The sequence below is a fragment of the Siniperca chuatsi genome, linkage group LG16 (genome assembly GCF_020085105.1).
Source record: "Siniperca chuatsi isolate FFG_IHB_CAS linkage group LG16, ASM2008510v1, whole genome shotgun sequence".
Classification (NCBI taxonomy): Eukaryota; Metazoa; Chordata; class Actinopteri; order Centrarchiformes; family Sinipercidae; genus Siniperca; species Siniperca chuatsi.
In genome coordinates this window covers 25,005,665-25,023,541 of record NC_058057.1, presented here as the reverse complement: position 1 = coordinate 25,023,541, position 17,877 = coordinate 25,005,665, and the positions used below count along the sequence as shown (strand labels likewise).

The 17,877-nt window shown below is 39.8% G+C and overlaps 1 protein-coding gene across 2 annotated transcripts; it reads right to left on the bottom strand.

The window, feature by feature from the left end:
• Window positions 1-6,422: 6,422 nt before the first annotated feature.
• LOC122863038 (cytochrome P450 2K1-like) lies at window positions 6,423-16,930 on the bottom strand. Of its 2 annotated transcripts, XM_044169070.1 has the most exons (14): window positions 16,593-16,924; window positions 16,290-16,452; window positions 16,022-16,171; window positions 15,764-15,924; window positions 15,467-15,646; window positions 10,692-10,871; window positions 10,378-10,540; window positions 10,101-10,250; window positions 9,837-9,991; window positions 9,468-9,647; window positions 8,642-8,783; window positions 8,356-8,540; window positions 8,034-8,175; window positions 6,423-7,948 (listed from the first exon to the last, which is right to left on the bottom strand). In XM_044169070.1, exons 1-14 carry the CDS (start codon window positions 16,797-16,799, stop codon window positions 7,761-7,763), a joined length of 2,346 nt encoding a protein of 781 aa, XP_044025005.1. In that variant the 5' UTR covers window positions 16,800-16,924; the 3' UTR covers window positions 6,423-7,760. The 2 variants fall into 2 exon arrangements, with proteins under 2 accessions (XP_044025005.1, XP_044025004.1); XM_044169069.1 differs by lacking the exons at window positions 15,467-15,646; window positions 15,764-15,924; window positions 16,022-16,171; window positions 16,290-16,452 and having other exon boundaries at window positions 10,692-10,838; window positions 16,740-16,930.
• Window positions 16,931-17,877: the final 947 nt, after the last annotated feature.

Below are 17,877 nucleotides of genomic sequence, written 5' to 3'. Positions count from 1 at the left end.
GTTTCAACCGCTGTTTTAGCGTGTCGTCGGGACATTTGTAGCCATTTTTGTGGCGACAAAACAGGCTATTGGCGTTTGAAAAGTACAGATTCAACATTTGAAATTTACAGATTCAGCTTATCTGTGGTTCACAGAAACGTAACACATCAACATTTTTCTCTGGCGATTCGGTTGGTTATGTTGGTTTTGGATTTGGGCTCTTCAGTATTTTCTGACTTCTACTGTGGACTAGACAGCTGTGGACAACGGCTTGAAAAAAAGTTTAAAACATTTGAAATAAATCTTTCTGTCTTTGCTGCTCCAGAACATTAACAGTTTTTTAAAGTCCCATGTCTGCCTTTGTAACTTAATGTAACTGAGCTCGGCCAGACACTACTGAAACTGACTAGTTTAGCAACCCATTGACTCTTTGTTTCAATTTAACCTCCAAACTCGATGTTAAATTAAACTAATTTCAGACTCTTATATTAAAACCATCTCCATCAACTATGAATTGCTTTGTCCAGGGCAGCAGACTCCACTTTGTGTTACTCCCACCTCCCCTTATTCACAATCTCAGACCATGTTACTCATTCTGATGATATTTAAATTATTGTTTCAATAGTCACTTGAATAAGGCAGTCCCCCCTCTAAGTAAAGCTTATTTGGCACTTTTTTGATAATTTTGGTTCCACTCAGTTTGTGCATCAACCTACTCACTCCTGGGATAACATCCCTGAGTTTATTCTATCACTCGGCAGAGTTTCTGCTCTGACTGTCTCTCCTGTCACATCCGTGGTGTCAGATCACTATCTAATTCAATTTGAATCAACTCTAGCCTGTCCTTGTAATATTGGTGCTGATCATCACAAGTCTGTCAACTTTAACTGCACTTGGTGAGCGATTGCCTGTGGTCCTTGTTCCTTTCACTACAGTGAAAGGCCCTGTTGAAATTTGTACCAGTGACTTAAACACAGACCTTTCTAGTCTCCTGGATTCAGTTGCACCTCTTTCTACCAAAGCAAGAGGTCTTCACCGTGGTTTACTGAAAAAGACGTGTGCTTTTAAGCAGGCCTGCAGGAGATTGGAAGGCAAGTGGCATAAATCAAAACAGGAAGTATTCTGCTTCTCGTGTCACAAGTGTGTATTAAGTTGCTCTCTTTGCAGACTATTTCTCTCCCTTAATCAGTAACAGTAAACACAATCATAGATTTCTTTTTGACACTGTAGCCAAATTTACTCAAAAGCAGCCATCTGTTAGCTACTCCCCCTTTACAGCTTTTTCTGCAGAAAAAGTGATGAGATTTGGCCAGATCTCTGGCCATCTCTGAATATTATTTATGTATCACTTATGACTGGAACTGTCCCCACTAGCTTAAGACTGCTGTGGTTAAACCTTTACTTAAGAAACCACACCGTGATCCAGGATCAACCAGTCTGTAACGTTCCGTTCTTTTCAAAAGTACTAGAAAGAGTTGCGTCTCAGCAACTTTCCGCCCACCAACGGGGAGTACTGGGGAAGGCAGCTAACACTAGGGCTAACTTGGTTCGTAGTAAATTTGCGCCACCCGGTACGGATTCGTGCCTATTTGTGTCTTTGCACTGACTTTGTATGTAATTGCGCCACACGAAAAATTCGCTTTGCATTTGTTCTGAACACACCAGTAGAATCATGTCCAATATATACCTTAGAGGAGACACTTAAAACCGGAGTACAGTTATATTTGCTATTATAAGCTATAACCATAGACTGTATAAAACATGGATGTAGTCTCCTTGACGTCACCCATAGGTTTCTGAAGAGCCATTGTGAAGCTCAGTGTGGTGGCTCCAGCCGTCGCCATCTTGGCAGTGCCTGACTCCACCTAACTCCCGGCTAATCCAAAAATGGGCAAAGAGGTGGAGCGTGGGTGGACCGAAGGAAGCTTGGTTGCTGCGGCTAGCCACTTGTGATGGCACCCACCTGTCACTCAAAACAGCCTCTCCCTTAATTATGCATAACTTTAAGCCTTAATATAATTTAAACGGGTGAGTTATATAAAAATTCACAATTAGCTATAGAAACCAAAACTGTTTTTTGTACCAGGCTGTAAGCATGTTTATTTCTGTTGGACATTTTAACATGGGGGTTTATGGGGATTGACTCACTTTTGGGGCCAGCCTCAAGTGGCCATGCGAGGAACTACAGTTTTTGGCACTTCCGCATTGACTTAATTTTTCAGCCCGGGAGGTTGCTGCTTGGTTATAACATGGACAGCAGCATTCTGAATCAATTGAATGACTTCTTGGAAAGCAGATATGCTTACACTACAAACATGTGGAGCGAAGGAGCTGAATGACTTCAGTTACATTGACAAGAAAACAGTGGCACGGTTCATTGGTTAGCTGTCTCACCCTTGAAGTGTTATAGGTTGATTCTTGATTCTAGGACTTTCTATGTGGAGTTTGCATGTTCTCACTTTGCCTGTAGGCTCCTCAGGATGCTGCACTGTGCATGAGTTGCACTCAAAAGGACATCCACCATTATCTTCTACACAATAATGCCTTTTGATTGTTACATTAGTGAAACTAATAACCTGATGGTTCCATACATAATCTAGCAATAGGTAATAAGATCAGTCATGGAGGAAACTAAGTACTCACTGTAAGGGTGGGCAAAACAACTGAAAATAGCTATGAAGTTGAATGAACACTCAAACAGTTTTAACAAAAACTGAACATGAAAACCTTCAAGATGGCAGGATGTGTTGTAGAATTGTTGTATTAGATTTAGCTAGGTGTACTTAATAAATTGACTATGTCTGTAGCTTCAATACTTATTCATTGAGACACCCAAAATGCTAATTGCTAATACTAATTCAACTCAGCTTCTTTAATTATGGGTGTGAATATGTGGTAAAAATGGACTTTAAATAACTGTAGTTTAGCTGATGGAACGCTTAATCTATCCATCTGTGATCAGTGACTTATTTTTTTAATAATGTTTTATGCATCATGTTTTACATTGAACTACATCTTAATGTGCAGGAATCTGGGAACCTGAACTCTCACTGACACAATGGAAAGCTTTTAGCAACAGTTACCATCCTGCTTACTGCTAGTGTCGATATGACAGGAACTAGGATGAGACGAGGATTTATGGCCATGTATGTACAGGTATACAACATGATATTTACACACACACACACACACACCTCATGTACATACACACACAATCTCAGATGTATCCTTTACCTAGATACTGTAAACCCTGGTAAATGATAAACTTTAATGGATCAAATTTATAGCTTATCGAGCATGAGTTTACATAGAAAAAGCCTTTTGCTAAACACAAACCAAGTTGTTCCATTGGGGGCAAAGATCATCACAAAAAAGATATGAAGCAGTCCTTTAACTTTGTTCTCTGTCACCTTTCATCCAGCATTATCTTTGATGCAAGTTAATAAGTTTGATGTGTTTTAAAATGATTACTTCAGTCCAGCCTATCAAAGACATTTTTTACACAACTTTTAAAAAGTTAGTCAAGTAAAAGTTAGTTATGCCTTTTCCTGCCTGTGAGCTTAGGCATCGCGTATTGTTCCTTTTGCTCGCAGATGAAATGAAGCTTTTCATTCGTTCTTTCTCGCAGGTTGCAGGATGTGTCTGGGAGCAAGTTTGGCCAGGATGGAGCTCTTCATTATCGACATCATTTTAAGCTGAAAGTATCAAACCTCATATTCATTCAGCATTATGATTCTGATGAATATGATCCAGCTTATATTCTTATCTGAATTCCCTATCTAATTATTTTGTGTCGGAGCTGCTGCTTCAAATCACAACACAGCATTAATGTTACACAAACATAAACAAACTACTGCATATAGGCAAAGTCCAGAGAGGGAAAAAGCACAGGGGGAAATACATTTTTGAACATGTGTCATAACATGCAGCAAGCTGGAAGCTCTGACTGATAACTGTAAATTGCATATTTATGAAGTACTCTGATGCATCATGTTTAAATTGTACATTTGTCCTTTGTATTTTAACACATAAATCCAAGGCAGGTTACCTTAAAATGAATTAATCACTTTCTTTGACACCACAGACGACCCTCCACATGGAGTGCAATAAATACATAAAATGAAATAAAATGAGATGTCTGTATGTGTCTTTAGGGCCATCAGGGCAAATCAAATCCTGTTTAGGATTTTCTTGCTCAAGATCAGACATTTCACCTCTAGTAAATAGTTTGTCTTTTGTCCCACAAAACACAGATTGTTCCTGCCAGCTTAATGGCTAAATGGTTGATGCATAAGTTTTCTGAAGAATGTTCACGCCAAAAGATTTCCCTGAATCTTTCAACACAAAGTAAAGCTGCAATAAGAAACTGTCCCTAACACCTCAATAACCACTTACAGAGTGATACCACTGACTAAGTGGCATTGACTAAATTAAGCAACGATTATGATGCAACATCTCATTACAAAAATAGACGTGTTTCTCAGTGAGGAACCGTTAGTTCATTAGAGAGGACACAGAGAGAAAAACATGGAGAGCAGAATTTCTGGTTTCAGATGTATTAAAATGTCACTTTTTGTGACCATACAGCATTGTTACATAAGGAAAAGCAATGCAACAGATGTAATGTATTGAGGGCATCTAGCTGAAGCTAATTTGCAACCCCGGTTCCTGTGTAGAAATAAATGCAGGATGAAAGTGGTTTTAAAATAACTCAAAAGGGGCCTCTGTTCCCATGAGACGTCATTCTGATGCTTATTTGGTCATCGTCAGAGGGTAAAACCTTCAGCGCTCTGCTGCTGTTTTACCCACATTCTCACCAAAACACTTCCGCCTGAGTTCTTACGACAAAGCTACGATAAGGAACCTGTGGGTCACAGACCACAAAATTCAACCAAAATGACATGAGAAGAAGAATCACATCACCCAATCTATATTTAGAGGTGATTGCACATAATACTGTAGTGTAATATACTTTAAAACACGTCTCAGACAGTATTAATCGATCTCCGCAGAGTGTGTATGGCATGAAAATCCTCCCAAACACAGTGGAAGTAGTAACGTCAAACAAACTTGGACAACACAGTGCACTGTTCTGGCTCCTCGTAACGAACCATTTTATTTTAGACAACATGAAAATGCTTCTTCAGATGTGAAAAAAAATGGTTTGTGGGTGCTTGATGCTCAGGTGTTTCAAAACAGTTCAGTGAGGACACTCATCAGTGTGTTTCTGACGTTTCTCTGGTCATCATTAGAGGGTAAAACCTCCAGAGTACTGCTGCTGCTGCTGTTAACCACATTCTCACCAAAACACTTCCCCTTCAGATCTCTGAGAAAAAATTCGAAGATACAATGAGGAACCAGCAGGTCTCAGACCAGTAAAATACCAACTTGTGCGTTCTTTCCCACCATGGACATCAGGAGTCAAATTCTGGTGGGAGAGGAGTTTGACTTGTCTGTTCATGTGTGCTGTCAAACATCATGAATCCTGTCTGTTTTCCTATCTAAAGAAAATAAGAGTTTTCTCGATACTGCATTGCATTGTCTTGTAAGGGTAAAAGCAGTACTTATAGAAATGGTTCAAATTCTGTTTTAAAAGCAGAAACATATGCCTTATAATCCGTTCCTTTGCTTTATAATCAGTGACATCAAACAGTTGTTTAACCAGGATGGTTAACAAAGAAGCTTTTATAAACTTAGAAGCTAAAGTCAACTCTCGTTTGCCTCTTTAGAGAACAAAACACAGATGGATGAAAACATGGTGAGTTTAAAAACTGAATATTCAAATGTTTGTAGAATTATGACTTTTCAGTACAAACCTGTATATATTGTAGAATTTTCTGTGGTCATACTATTATTCTGTTTTAGTACACAATTGCTGTAAATACAAAACTGTAACTAGACTGTATTTGTGCGGGGCCTGAGCTTAAACTCTGCAGTGACTCAGTCAGGACACGGTGAGATCACACACTGCACCTTGTACAACGTTACACTTGTACCTTATATGTACTAATATTTGTTCTCCAACATGTAGCTGTATGAGACACACACTGACTAAGTAGAGAAGATGATTCAGCTACAGCAGAATACACTAGAATTGTAGGTAAGCTGATTGGTTATACTGGTGATGTTTTATCTTGTGTATTTTTGTGATGTGATGTCATTCTGTCCAACACATTGGACTAGAACATAGCTTAACAACAAAAGGCCACGTTGACATGAAATTTGCTCTGTGGATATATGTGGCCCCAGTGAATGAATGCTGATGTTTGGTCAGTGGCCCTTCTCCTGTACTTTAGTGCCACCATCAGACCAACATGTCAACTTCACACACAAGATATTTCATAATCTAAATCAGATTGAAGAACATGGCTGATATGTAATGAAATGTGAGTCCAACTTTCACAGAAAAAGTTCGAAGTAGTAGTAACTGCTGGCCATTAGTGTACTGGAAAATACAATTTTTATTACAGAAACTTTTTATTACTCTTTATTACAGAAACTCCCACCAAAGTTAGTACACCTTAAAAGATCAACATCCCATTTTGTCTTTTCTGATACTATCTCTCAAATTAGTGGAGTCCAAAACCAGGTGAGTTTTGTATTCCAAAGTCGATGTCGTTTTGACACTGGTCATAAGCCTTGGACATTTCTCATATTTTGATTGTGTTTGCACAAGTTCTACTGACTGGGAAGTGAGATGTCCACTGCAAAATCAGTGTTAGTTTAATTAAATCATCAAAACAGTGTTTTTGGCATTGTGGTAGGCATACTGCAGATGCATCATGAAATGCAATACAATGACAAATGAAGGATTTATTACCTTATATTACTGCTGTATCAAATGTGATACAAACATTTTCAACACAATTTTACTATAAAATAAGGTACGAAATATTAAGTAATTATAGTTTCTTCAATACAGTAAATATTCATATTGAAATATCAGTAACATTATAAATGTTATTCTTACTGTAACTTTTTCAAAATTAGCAGAGACTTCCCTGCCAAAAGCTTGTGAATCACTACAAGACGGCAGCCATGTTGGAATTAGGATTCAAAGGCCCACTACTGCCTGCAGTGCACGGATAAGCCACCAGAGCGCAGAAGACCTGTGTCAGATTGCATACAACAGGTTTTTCAGTAAAGTATTGATCCTGTTAATGACGTAGAGGTCTCAGAAACTCATGTAGCAAATATGATACAACTGGCGTTATACGGTTAAGTTACAGTGTGTTTGCCCTTGTAAGCCAAAATAGTATAGCCTACACATAGCATCAATACAATTAGTAACAGTAAATAAAATAAAACACCTCTTCAATTGATATGTTATCAGCTTTATGTAACCTATAGCTTAATATTTGGAGAGAATAATGATGCATATTGCTTTAATTCTACTCGATACCAACATACCATGTTGGTGAGCCCTGCATGCTTGTGGCCTGAAAGGTGCCAAACACCAAATACTTGAAAAGTTGAAACACTCATAGTCCAGACCCGGTTATACTGAGGCAACATAACACTCGAACTTGCAGGCAATTGCTTGCTTACAAAAAGAAATTCCTTCAAGTGAATGAAAGTACACTTGTCCAGATGTGGGATATTTAGTTATTTCTTAGTGTCTTAGCCTTCAAAACATTCGCTGACAATGCATTTTATTTTATTTTCTACAGTATCCACTTGTTGCACCTAAAACATAATGCCATTTTCTTAATCACATCAGAGGTTTTAAATATTTTCACTACTGTTAAACTACTTTTTACATTTTCAAACCCTACTCGTCCTCACATACAGGGGACAGCACACAGTTTATGAGGTAAGGGGTCGAGGGTGAGGTGTAATTGTGGAGTCAGATCCAGTTCATCCTCTGAAACTCCAGGTGGAGGAGTGAAACGAAAGCGCTGCAGGAGGTTGGTGAAGAAGATGAAGAGCTCCATCCTGGCCAGACTTTCTCCAGGACAAGCCCTGCGACCTGCAAGAGAGAACAAAACAAAAAGCTTCAGGTCATCTGCCAGTAGACTGAACATTGACAAGAAGAGATGCATGAGCTCACAAACCTGCAGAAAAAGGCATGAAGGCATCTCGCGTGACAAACTTCCCATCTTTGTCCAGGAAGTGGGCAGGATAAAAGGTGTGTGGCCTCTCCCACTCACTCTCATCATACAGGACAGATGTCAAGAGAGGATACACTGTGGTCCCCTGTGGACAAGACAGAAACTGAAAAACATTTTCTTTATCATAGGTGATGTGTATTCTCTTCAAACTCCATGAAAATATTTCACATCCAGAAATACTTGCTACACGTAACAATTGTCACATTTTGTGTTAGAGCATGAAGATGAGTGTGGAGGTCATATTAGGTGTTTTATTCAGTCAGACCTCCTTAATGAAGTAACCCTGGAAGGTTACATCTTGGGTAGTTTTGTGAGGAATGGCTACTGGGGTGATGTTGGCCAGTCTCTGTGTCTCGTGGATGACAGCGTTGGTGAAGGGCAGGTTCTTCCTGTCCTCAACCTGCACTTGACGACTTCCTATCACCCTGCTCAGCTCCTCCTGGACCTGGTCTGGGAGATGAAAAGCTTTCTTTTTTATGAAGACAATATTTGCACATTGGCATGCACTGTAGGTTTTTCTATGAAAGTTGTGGATATCTTAAGCTCCTTACCTTGTATCTTTGGATACTTGGCCATAAACAGAAGTCCCCATCTCAGTGTAGTTGCTGTTGTCACAGTGCCGGCAGAAAACAGATTCATGACGGTCTTCAGAAGGTTTTCATAGTGGTAGTGACTGTTGGTAATCCCAGATTCCTGCAGGTGAAGATTTATCAACTCAATTTGAAACAAATCTAATCCCAAAGTGAGATTTTTATTCAATTTTCCAAATAGTTCAAATTTGTTGTATGTATACTCAAATATTTGAGTATACATACTGACTCTTTTAGGTATCCTTAGTATGGTCACCAGCTGCTATTTTCTCCAGCAGGGCAGGAGCTCCACCAGGAAGGCCTAATGACCCAAGTACACAGCATCAGGCTGGGACGCATTTCTGCTCCGTCGTGGCTGATGGAGACAATCCTCTGCCATTCTAGCCAGTGTGACATACAATGATCTCAAGCAGCTGTGCTGTGAGATCGACTATACTGACATTTAAAATAAGTGATGACAGAAAGTCAGAAGCAACAAAAGGTTGTCATATTAAGTACAGCCATAAAGCATCTGTTACTACATCTAAATGAGCTGCAAACATATATTTATGCTTGTGAACTCTTATACTCTTACTTATGTTTTTGGTTTGGTTTATTTGGATCTATTTTAGCTAATTGGCTAATCTTCCAAGAGTCCACGACTTCTTAGTATTGCTTACGAACGTGGCTGCTGACGAACGCGATGCAGCAGGATGCTGTGTACATACTTTGCAACATTTACACAGATTCCCACTATTCCTCAGCTTCATATACCAAAGTACAAATATTCATAGATAGGTTTTCCAACCTCCAGATTTTGCTTTCGGACCAGAAAGGCATCCACAAAGCCTCTGCACATCTGTGGATTGAGGGTCTCTTTCAAACGACTGAACAGCTCTATGTTCTGTTTCGTACTGGCAGCACCCAATCTGTGGAATTCCTTCCTGTTAGCAATCCATTTGCAGAACCACGGGAACATGTTGTACACCTTAAAAAAAAATATATATATATATATCTGTCATTTGTTATAATAGCCTAACATTTATCATAGATTTAACTAGGAGAGAGAAAAATGAAACAGTTTCTTCATTCCAGGTGCAATTGTTCATATGCTACTTATTTATTATTTCAGTCACTGTACTGAAATCAAAAGCTTCACAAAAATATACAATGATACCTGTATTGAAGGCGAGCCCAGAAGTTGACCATGTCTGTTATCTACCAGGGATGCAAACTCTGGATCATCATATTCAAATCTGCTGCCATAAACCATGGAGCAGATAATATTAGAGACTGCATAATTTATTGGTCGAGTCGTGTCAAAAGCTTCTCCTGCAACGAGGGAAACAGGAAACACTTAAAATCATGATGTTTTTTGTTTGTTTTGTTTTTTTACAAATAATGTTGCTCATATAGTTGATTATAATAATAAGACATTTACCTTTGAATTTCTTAAGCACTTCAATGAGGTAGTCACATTCCTCAATTATTTTGTCCTCACAAGCCTTCTTGCCCATCCCAAAGTCTTTCAGGTTCGTCAAGACAAAGCGCCTCATCTCTTTCCACGAATCACCATTGGACCATATAACTCCTGAGATGAAGTAGTTCAACAAAATATATTCAATACGCAACCGAGGGTTGAAGGCTGTCAACATTAAAAGTTGAACAGAATAAGAAAATGACTGGGGAAAAGATCTCTTCTTTTTGTCTTTCCTTACCATTTCCTTGATTAAATTCATGCATAATTAGCATTGGATCTCTGTCTCCAAACTCATCAGCATAGTTGACAAGCGCCTCCTTCACTGTCTTGTATCCAGCCAGGACCACCGCTTTCTTGGGTCCCAAATGGACAGAGAACACTGATCCATATTTCTTGGAAAACTAACAAAAGGGGAACACTGTAGTTACATTTTCATTTCACAGACACACACAGGAGAAAGAAAACAAGGTGAGAGCTATTAGGAGTGTGTGTTGCTGCCTGGACAGCAGAAACAACAAACTACAAAGAAGACTTCTCCAGGCCATGGCTCACCTCCAGAAAATTATTGTGGGGTCTCTTGAGGTCCAGCTGCAGCAGGTTTCCGAGCACGGGAAGAGGTCTGGGTCCTGGAGGTTCTTTCCTGTCTGCCTGGGAGCTGAAGAAGGAGGAGGAGACGAGGTAGACGAGCAGCAGGACCACCAGAGCCCCCAACAGGGAGACAGAACTGGAGGACTGGAGAAAAAGATCTGATATCCCCATGACTTAAAAACAAATCGTGTCCACTATGTGAACTGAATTTCCTGCCCTGCTGCCTCAAATTCTGTTTGTATTTTGGCAGAGAGAGGTCTTATTTAGCTGCAAGAGAGGACGGAGGAGGGGTAAATCATTGTTTGACAAAGTAAATCAATGTTCATAAAATTAGTGTAAAATAATATAGAAATAAATTAAACCATATCACAGCTGTCCTTGTCATGTATAGTTTCATAACTGAAAGATCAATTTACAGCCATTTTATCTTACTCATTGTTTATGTTTTATTTGAATCAGCGAGTACAGAGGTTAAATTAATTAATCAAATTGCGCTAAAGTTTTATCTGGACAGTAAAGCAGTAACAAAGATAGTAAAGCTTTAAAATATCCAACGAGAATGGAATAATCTAGTTTAAGGGCAGTTTTTTTCAGTTCTGAACAATATTTCTATGGTTTCAAGAAGACAGACAGCCTTTAATTCTGTGAAGAAAGCCTGGTTTGATTTTTAATGTTGAATTTGAATCTTGACTGTCAGTCTGCTGTCAAGCCAAAGTATTTATGTGGCTCAGTAAGAGTGATTATGGATACCATTTCAATGTTTAACGGCAGGATAGTCAGACACCAGCTGATTGGTCTTATATTTTATTTACAAGTTTATGATATGAAGTAATAACTGGAAAGTGAATTAATTGATATTGAATATATTCAGTGCTGCTGCACTACATGGAATATGACACTGTAGAAATTATAGAAGCTACTCTCTTGAATATAACTGATTTGAATGACATGACAGTGGGCAAAGCAGCATTTTCAAGCTCTCCTGTTCATATACAGGAAACAGCACACAGTTTATGGGATGAAGGGCTGAGGGTGAGGCCCACACGTGGAGTCAGATCCAGCTCATTCTCTGAAACTCCAGGTGCAGGAGAGAAACGAAAGTGTTGCAGGAAGGTGGTGAAGAAGACGAAGAGCTCCATCCTGGCCAGACTTTCTCCAATGCAAATCCTGCGACCTGTGAGACACAACAAAGGAAATTGTTCATGTCGTCTGCAAGTAAATGAACATCAAGAAGTGATGGCTAAATTCACCAACCTGCAGAAAAAGGCATGAAGGCATCTCTCTTCACAAACTTCCCATCTTTGTCCAGGAAGTGGGCAGGATAAAAGGTGTGTGGCCTGTCCCACTCACTCTCATCATACAGGACAGATGTCAAGAGAGGATACACTGTGGTCCCCTGTGGACAAGACAGAAACCGAAAGCTTTCTATATGCAAAGCAATAGTTTCCTTTTCAAACTACATAAAAATATTTCACGGAGCCCAGAAATCAATTGTTACATTCGGAATTATTGTCACATTTTGTATCACGCAGATGGGTTTGGAGGACCAAACAGGACTTCTTAGAAAAAGAAATTAGAATGTCAGTGAATAAAAAATAAACAGAAAAAAATGAAAATGCATATTAAGGTAAAGTAGTATTCAGCACCTCAGTGGGCTGGACAGCTCTACCTGTGTATTAGGTGTCATTATGAAAGATTAAATGTTAACGGTGCCAAAATTGTACCAGATTTATGTTGACACAGAATGAAAGTTGGCAAGTTAAAGTGTGAAAAGGCATCAATACTTTAATATTTGCCTGTACAGACCTGATGTTCACTCCCTCAAATTGATTAAAAATTGATTAAAGAAGTACAAACACATTTAAATACAAATCTATACATTTTAGGAAAAAAAGATTAAAAACTTATTTCATGTTATTTATTTTAACTTTAACTGCCACCAAAGGTTAATATCATTATTTCAGTATGTAATTTTATTAATTGATTTCTCAATTTTCGGACTATTTAATTCATTCTTCCAAGTTAGGTTGGACCCTCCATGCTAGGCGTTTCATTCAGTCTGACCTTCTTAATGAAGTGACCCTGGAAGACGACTTCCTATCACCCTGCTCAGCTCCTCCTGGACCTGATCTGGGAGATGAAAAGTTTTTGTTTTCATGAAGATGATGTTTGTGTTGGTAAAGCACATATTGATGCTTGGACTGTTGTGGGCGTCTTAAGCTCCTTACCCTGTATCTTTGGATACTTGGCCATCAGCAGAAGTCCCCATCTCAGTGTAGCTGCTGTTGTATCAGTGCCGGCAGCAAACAGATTCATGACTGTCATCGTAAGGTTTTCATTGTGGAAGTGACTGTTTGTAATCCCAGATTCCTGCAGGTGAAGACGAATCAGTGCAGTTATTCAAACAAATCTGATCCAAAACTTTGACATGTTACACTACTTTGACTCACAGAGAATTACTGGGAACTCTGCTATTGGCCTGTGAAGAGTGTAGACCCGGCCTAGTTAACTGGCGACACCGCCAAGCATATCTTTTACACATCAACGTTTTCTCATGTGAGTTCCGACCACGCTTAGTAGCTTTTCAAAACATCTGGCTATTGACAGTCACAAGTAGGGAAGTGATCTGCTGAAAATATATCTCTGTCAACCCCGAAAGTTAAAATTGACAATGAAACCCGTCAGTTAAACCCTGCCTGGACTGGCAAGGACTTTATTTTACTGCCATCTTTAAACGTCTGCTATTTTTTACTACATTCATTTGCATTTGTTTAAAATTTGTCATTACCAAAAACTAAACATTTTTTTTAAGTATGCTGCTGAAGTCTGGCACTTTTACATTTCCTGGTTTTAAGAGGGAAAGTGGGTGGGGGAGGAGCAGAGGATTTGAATGGAACGCACCTGCCCTTGTACACTTTCAGCCCAAACTATTATAGATCGACCGCCAGTTGTAGGCTCAGTGCTATACTGCTTTTTACAAATCATCAGAAATACCTGCAGACTCATGAGGCAAAGGCGTCTTCTGCGGATAATTGCAATATGTGGGCAGTTTGTAATTAGCTGCATCAGTTTCTGATTTAGACACTTCTGTTTGTGATCTGTATCATGATTATCATAACTATTATTGCTACGGGTTTATGATATCTTACAAAACAGCTAATTTTCCATGCATTTACAAATAATGTTGGGCATAAAGAAATCACACATTAAACTGAACAGTACAACAATCCAAGTAAATTTAGTAAATATAAAATTAGTTATATGACATTTTTCAGTTAAATATCAAGCTATCAATGAAATTTTCTTCCTAGGCAACAGGAGTTTTATGCACATTACTGCCAGAGGGTCAGAGGGTCGATCTCACGAAGTTCACTTGAGTTTTCCAGACAATTGGAACAACACTTGTCATGGCAGCAGGGATTCCTCAGGGAAGTCAACGAGGGCATGCTGAACGACTAATGCTAATACTAAATGCAGCCTTAGCGTAGTGGCCACAGTCAGAATTGAGGGTCATGTAATGAGCTTGGACCCAAAAAGACTTTTTTTCCCAATAGGCCGTAGTCGTAACTTAATTGTCTAATCTAACTGTCAAGCAAATTTGAAGAAATCTTTTGAAATTTCGCAAAATAGAACAAAAAAAGTGAATTTCCATCAGCTGGTTTGAAGCAGGGTGCACGGTGGCAGAGCGGCTACAGCTCCTGCCTCCCAATAAGGAGATCGTGGGTTCGTGGGTTCGATTCCCGGACCGGACCAACATCACACAATCTCTCTGGGTGGAGTCTGCATGTCCTCCCGTGTTACCGTGGGTTCTCTCCGGGTTCTCCGGCTTCCTCCCACCGTCCAAAGACATGCATGTGTAGGTTAATTGATAACTCTAAATTGCCCGTATTGAATGAATGTGTGAGTGAATGGTTGTCTGTCCTTGTCTGTGTCTGTGTTCGCCCCTGCGACAGAGTTGGCCACTGTCCAGGGTGTGCCCTGCCTAAGGCCCAAGTCACTGGGATAGGCTCCAGTCACCCGCGACCTAACGGCGGTAGAAAATGGATGGATGGATGGATGGTTTGAAGCAAACTAGACTACGCAAAGTGTGGCTTTGTCAGAAGTTGGCGGTATAGGCTACGTTACGCATGGCTGTAATTAACAGAGTGAAAGAAGTAGAGGTTGCGAACCATAAACAGAACCAGCCTCCTTGTCCATCTACGAGAGAAAAATGGAGAGAGGTCTTCTGGAATTAGCTGCTTCTTCTTGATAAATGGACTGTAGTTGTATAGCATCTTTCTAGTCTTCCAACCACTCAAAGTGCTTTACACCGATGGCAGGTGCCAACTGCTTATGAGTACAAAGAAACTAATTCAGTCACATACACCGATGGGACAGCCCTCTGGAGCAATTTGGGGTTCAGTATCTCACCGAAGGACACATCAACATGTGGGCTGGGGGAAGCCAGGATCGAACCAACAAACTACGCTACCGCTAAGCCACAGCCACCCCTTGTTCTTCTCTCTGAGCAGAAACCAGAGACTGTTGTCAATTGGAAAGATATTAGGCCTTTTTTAAAAGGATGTTGGATTACTTAATTTGAAGCAATGCACCACATCACACTCAAACAGGAGATCAAAAGTGGGACTCTAATGTCTACAATTTAGTTCAAACGTAATTTGGTAAATCTTAATTCTTCTTAAAACTTAATAGCAATGAGCATAATAGCAATTTTGGTAGGTGATGATACACTTCCAAACCTCCAGATTTTGCTTTCGGACCAGAAAGGCATCCACTAAGCCTCTGCACATCTGTGGATTGAGGGTCTCCTTCAAACGACTGAACAGCTGTAAGTTCTGTTTCTTATTGGCAGCATTCAACTTCTCAACTTCCTTCCTGTCAGCAAACCATTTACCGATCAATGGGAACAGGTTGTACACCTGTTAGAAAATATAAATCAGTAGGTAAAATAACAATATTTCTTCTACAGTTGCCAATTTTATCTATATTAAAATCCCAATGCTGAAAGTCTAAGCTTAATAAACATGAAATGACACCTGTACTGATGGGGAGCCCACAAGTTGAATATTTCTGTTTGTTCGATCTACCAGGGATGTAAACACTGGATCATCATATTCAAATCTGCTGCCATAAACCATGGAGCAGATAATATTAGAGACTGCATAGTTTATTGGTTGAGTCGTGTCAAAAGCTTCTCCTGCAACAAGGGAAGCAGGGGGAAAATGAGGCTTGACAATTTTTTTTTAAGCCAGAAATGTTGATTATCATACAGTTGGTTATGATAAGACATTTACCTTTAAATTTCTTAAACACTTCAATGAGATAGTCACATTCCTCAATGATTTTGTCCTCACAAGCCTTCTTGCCCATCCCAAAGTCTCTCAGATTCGTCAAGGCAAAGCGCCTCATCTCTTTCCACGAATCACCATTGGACCATATAACTCCTGAGATGAAGTAGTTCAACAAAATATGTTAACTAATTATCTGATTATGGGCAAAGGGTGTAAACATGAAAAGGATGATAATGATTTAGAAAGAGCTCAGTTTTTTGTTGTTCTTTACCATTTCCTTGAGTAGAATCATGCGCAATTTGCATTGGATCTCTGTCTCCAAACTCTTCAGCATGATTGACAAGTGCCTCCTTCACTGTCTTGTATCCAGCCAGGACCACCACTTTCTTGGGTCCAAAATAGACAGTGAACACTGATCCATATTTCTTGGAAAGCTGAGAGCAAGGGCATAACGTCAGGACATTTTCTTATATAAGACACACACAGCCGAAAGACAACAAGGTGAGAGAGCTGCCTGAGAAGCAGAAACAACAAACTTCCTGACAAGAAAACTACTCTTATGGCACTGCCTCACCTCCAGCAATGTGTTGTAGGGTCTCTTGAGGTCCAGCTGCAGCAGGTTTCCGAGCACGGGAAGCGGCCTGGGTCCTGGAGGTTCCTTCCCGTACTCCTGGGAGCTGAAGATGGAGGAGGAGACGAGGTAGACGAGCAGCAGGACCACCAGAGCCCCCAACAGGGAGACAGAACTGGAGGACTGGAGAAAAAGATCTGATATCCCCATGACTTAAAAGACAATGTGTTCTTGCCAGTGTACTGACAAAATAAGTTTCCTGTCCTGCTGCCTTTGGCGCTGTGAGTGTTTTGGTCAGGACAGATGCCTTTTGTAGCTGCCAGTGAGGGAAACAGCCCAGCTCAAAGGTAGGGCTGAAGTATGGAAAAGTTCACCCACTAAAAGTAGTCGTTATCGGCACCTTTCAGAACAGAGTGCTTTGTTTGTAGTTTGAGTTTAATGAGATAGGTTTACACTGTTGTTATCTCATGTGCCATATCTTAATGTTGACATGTGAGTCTGTACAGAGGTTGAAGAAACAAATTAGGTAAAGTTTCACCTGAACAGGTAACTCTGACCCCTTTATGCTTGTATTATGTGAGCCCAGTCGCCAGAATACAATTGTACGTTTCTGTAAACCACGGATATGTTAAATCTCTTAATTTTAATACATATAATTTGTATCATACTGTATGAGTGCTTGTATAATCATATCATATCCATAACGTTTAAGAGCAAACTTTCATAGTTAGAGGAGGAGGGGCAGATGGTGTCGAGATGATCAGTAGTCAGATGGCTGGAGTTGCAAAAGCAGCAGAGACCACAGTTCCTGTTTCAACCGCTGTTTTAGCGTGTCGTCGGGACATTTGTAGCCAGTTTTGTCGCCACAAAAATGGCTACAAATGTCCCGAGCTGTGGACAACGGCTTGAATGAAAGTTTAAAACATTTGAAATAAATCTTTCTGTCTTTGCTGCTCCAGAACATTAACAGTTTTTTAAAGTCCCATGTCTGCCTTTGTAACTTGATGTAACTGAGCTCGGCCAGACACTACTGAAACTGACTAGTTTAGCAACCCATTGACTCTGTGTTTCAATTTAACCTCCAAACTCGATGTTAAATTAAACTAATTTCAGACTCTTATATTAAAACCATCTCCATCAACTATGAATTGATTTGTCCAGGGCAACAGACTCCACTTTGTGTTACTCCCACCTCCCCTTATTCACAATCTCAGACCATGTTACTCATTCTGATGATATTTAAATTATTGGTGATTTCAATAGTCACTTGAATAAGGCAGTCCCCCCT

Bases quoted from the DNA above. Each gene is read 5' to 3' on its own strand.
- LOC122863038 (XM_044169070.1), bottom strand. From the start codon at position 16,799: ATGGGGATATCAGATCTTTTTCTCCAGTCCTCCAGTTCTGTCTCCCTG. The intron at 16,453-16,592 runs GTGAGGCAGTGC...CCTTGCTCTCAG, and splicing joins CCTACAACACATTGCTGGAG to CTTTCCAAGAAATATGGATC. The intron at 15,647-15,763 runs GTGTCATTTCAT...ATTTTCTAACAG, and splicing joins TGGGCTCCCCATCAGTACAG to GTGTACAACCTGTTCCCATT.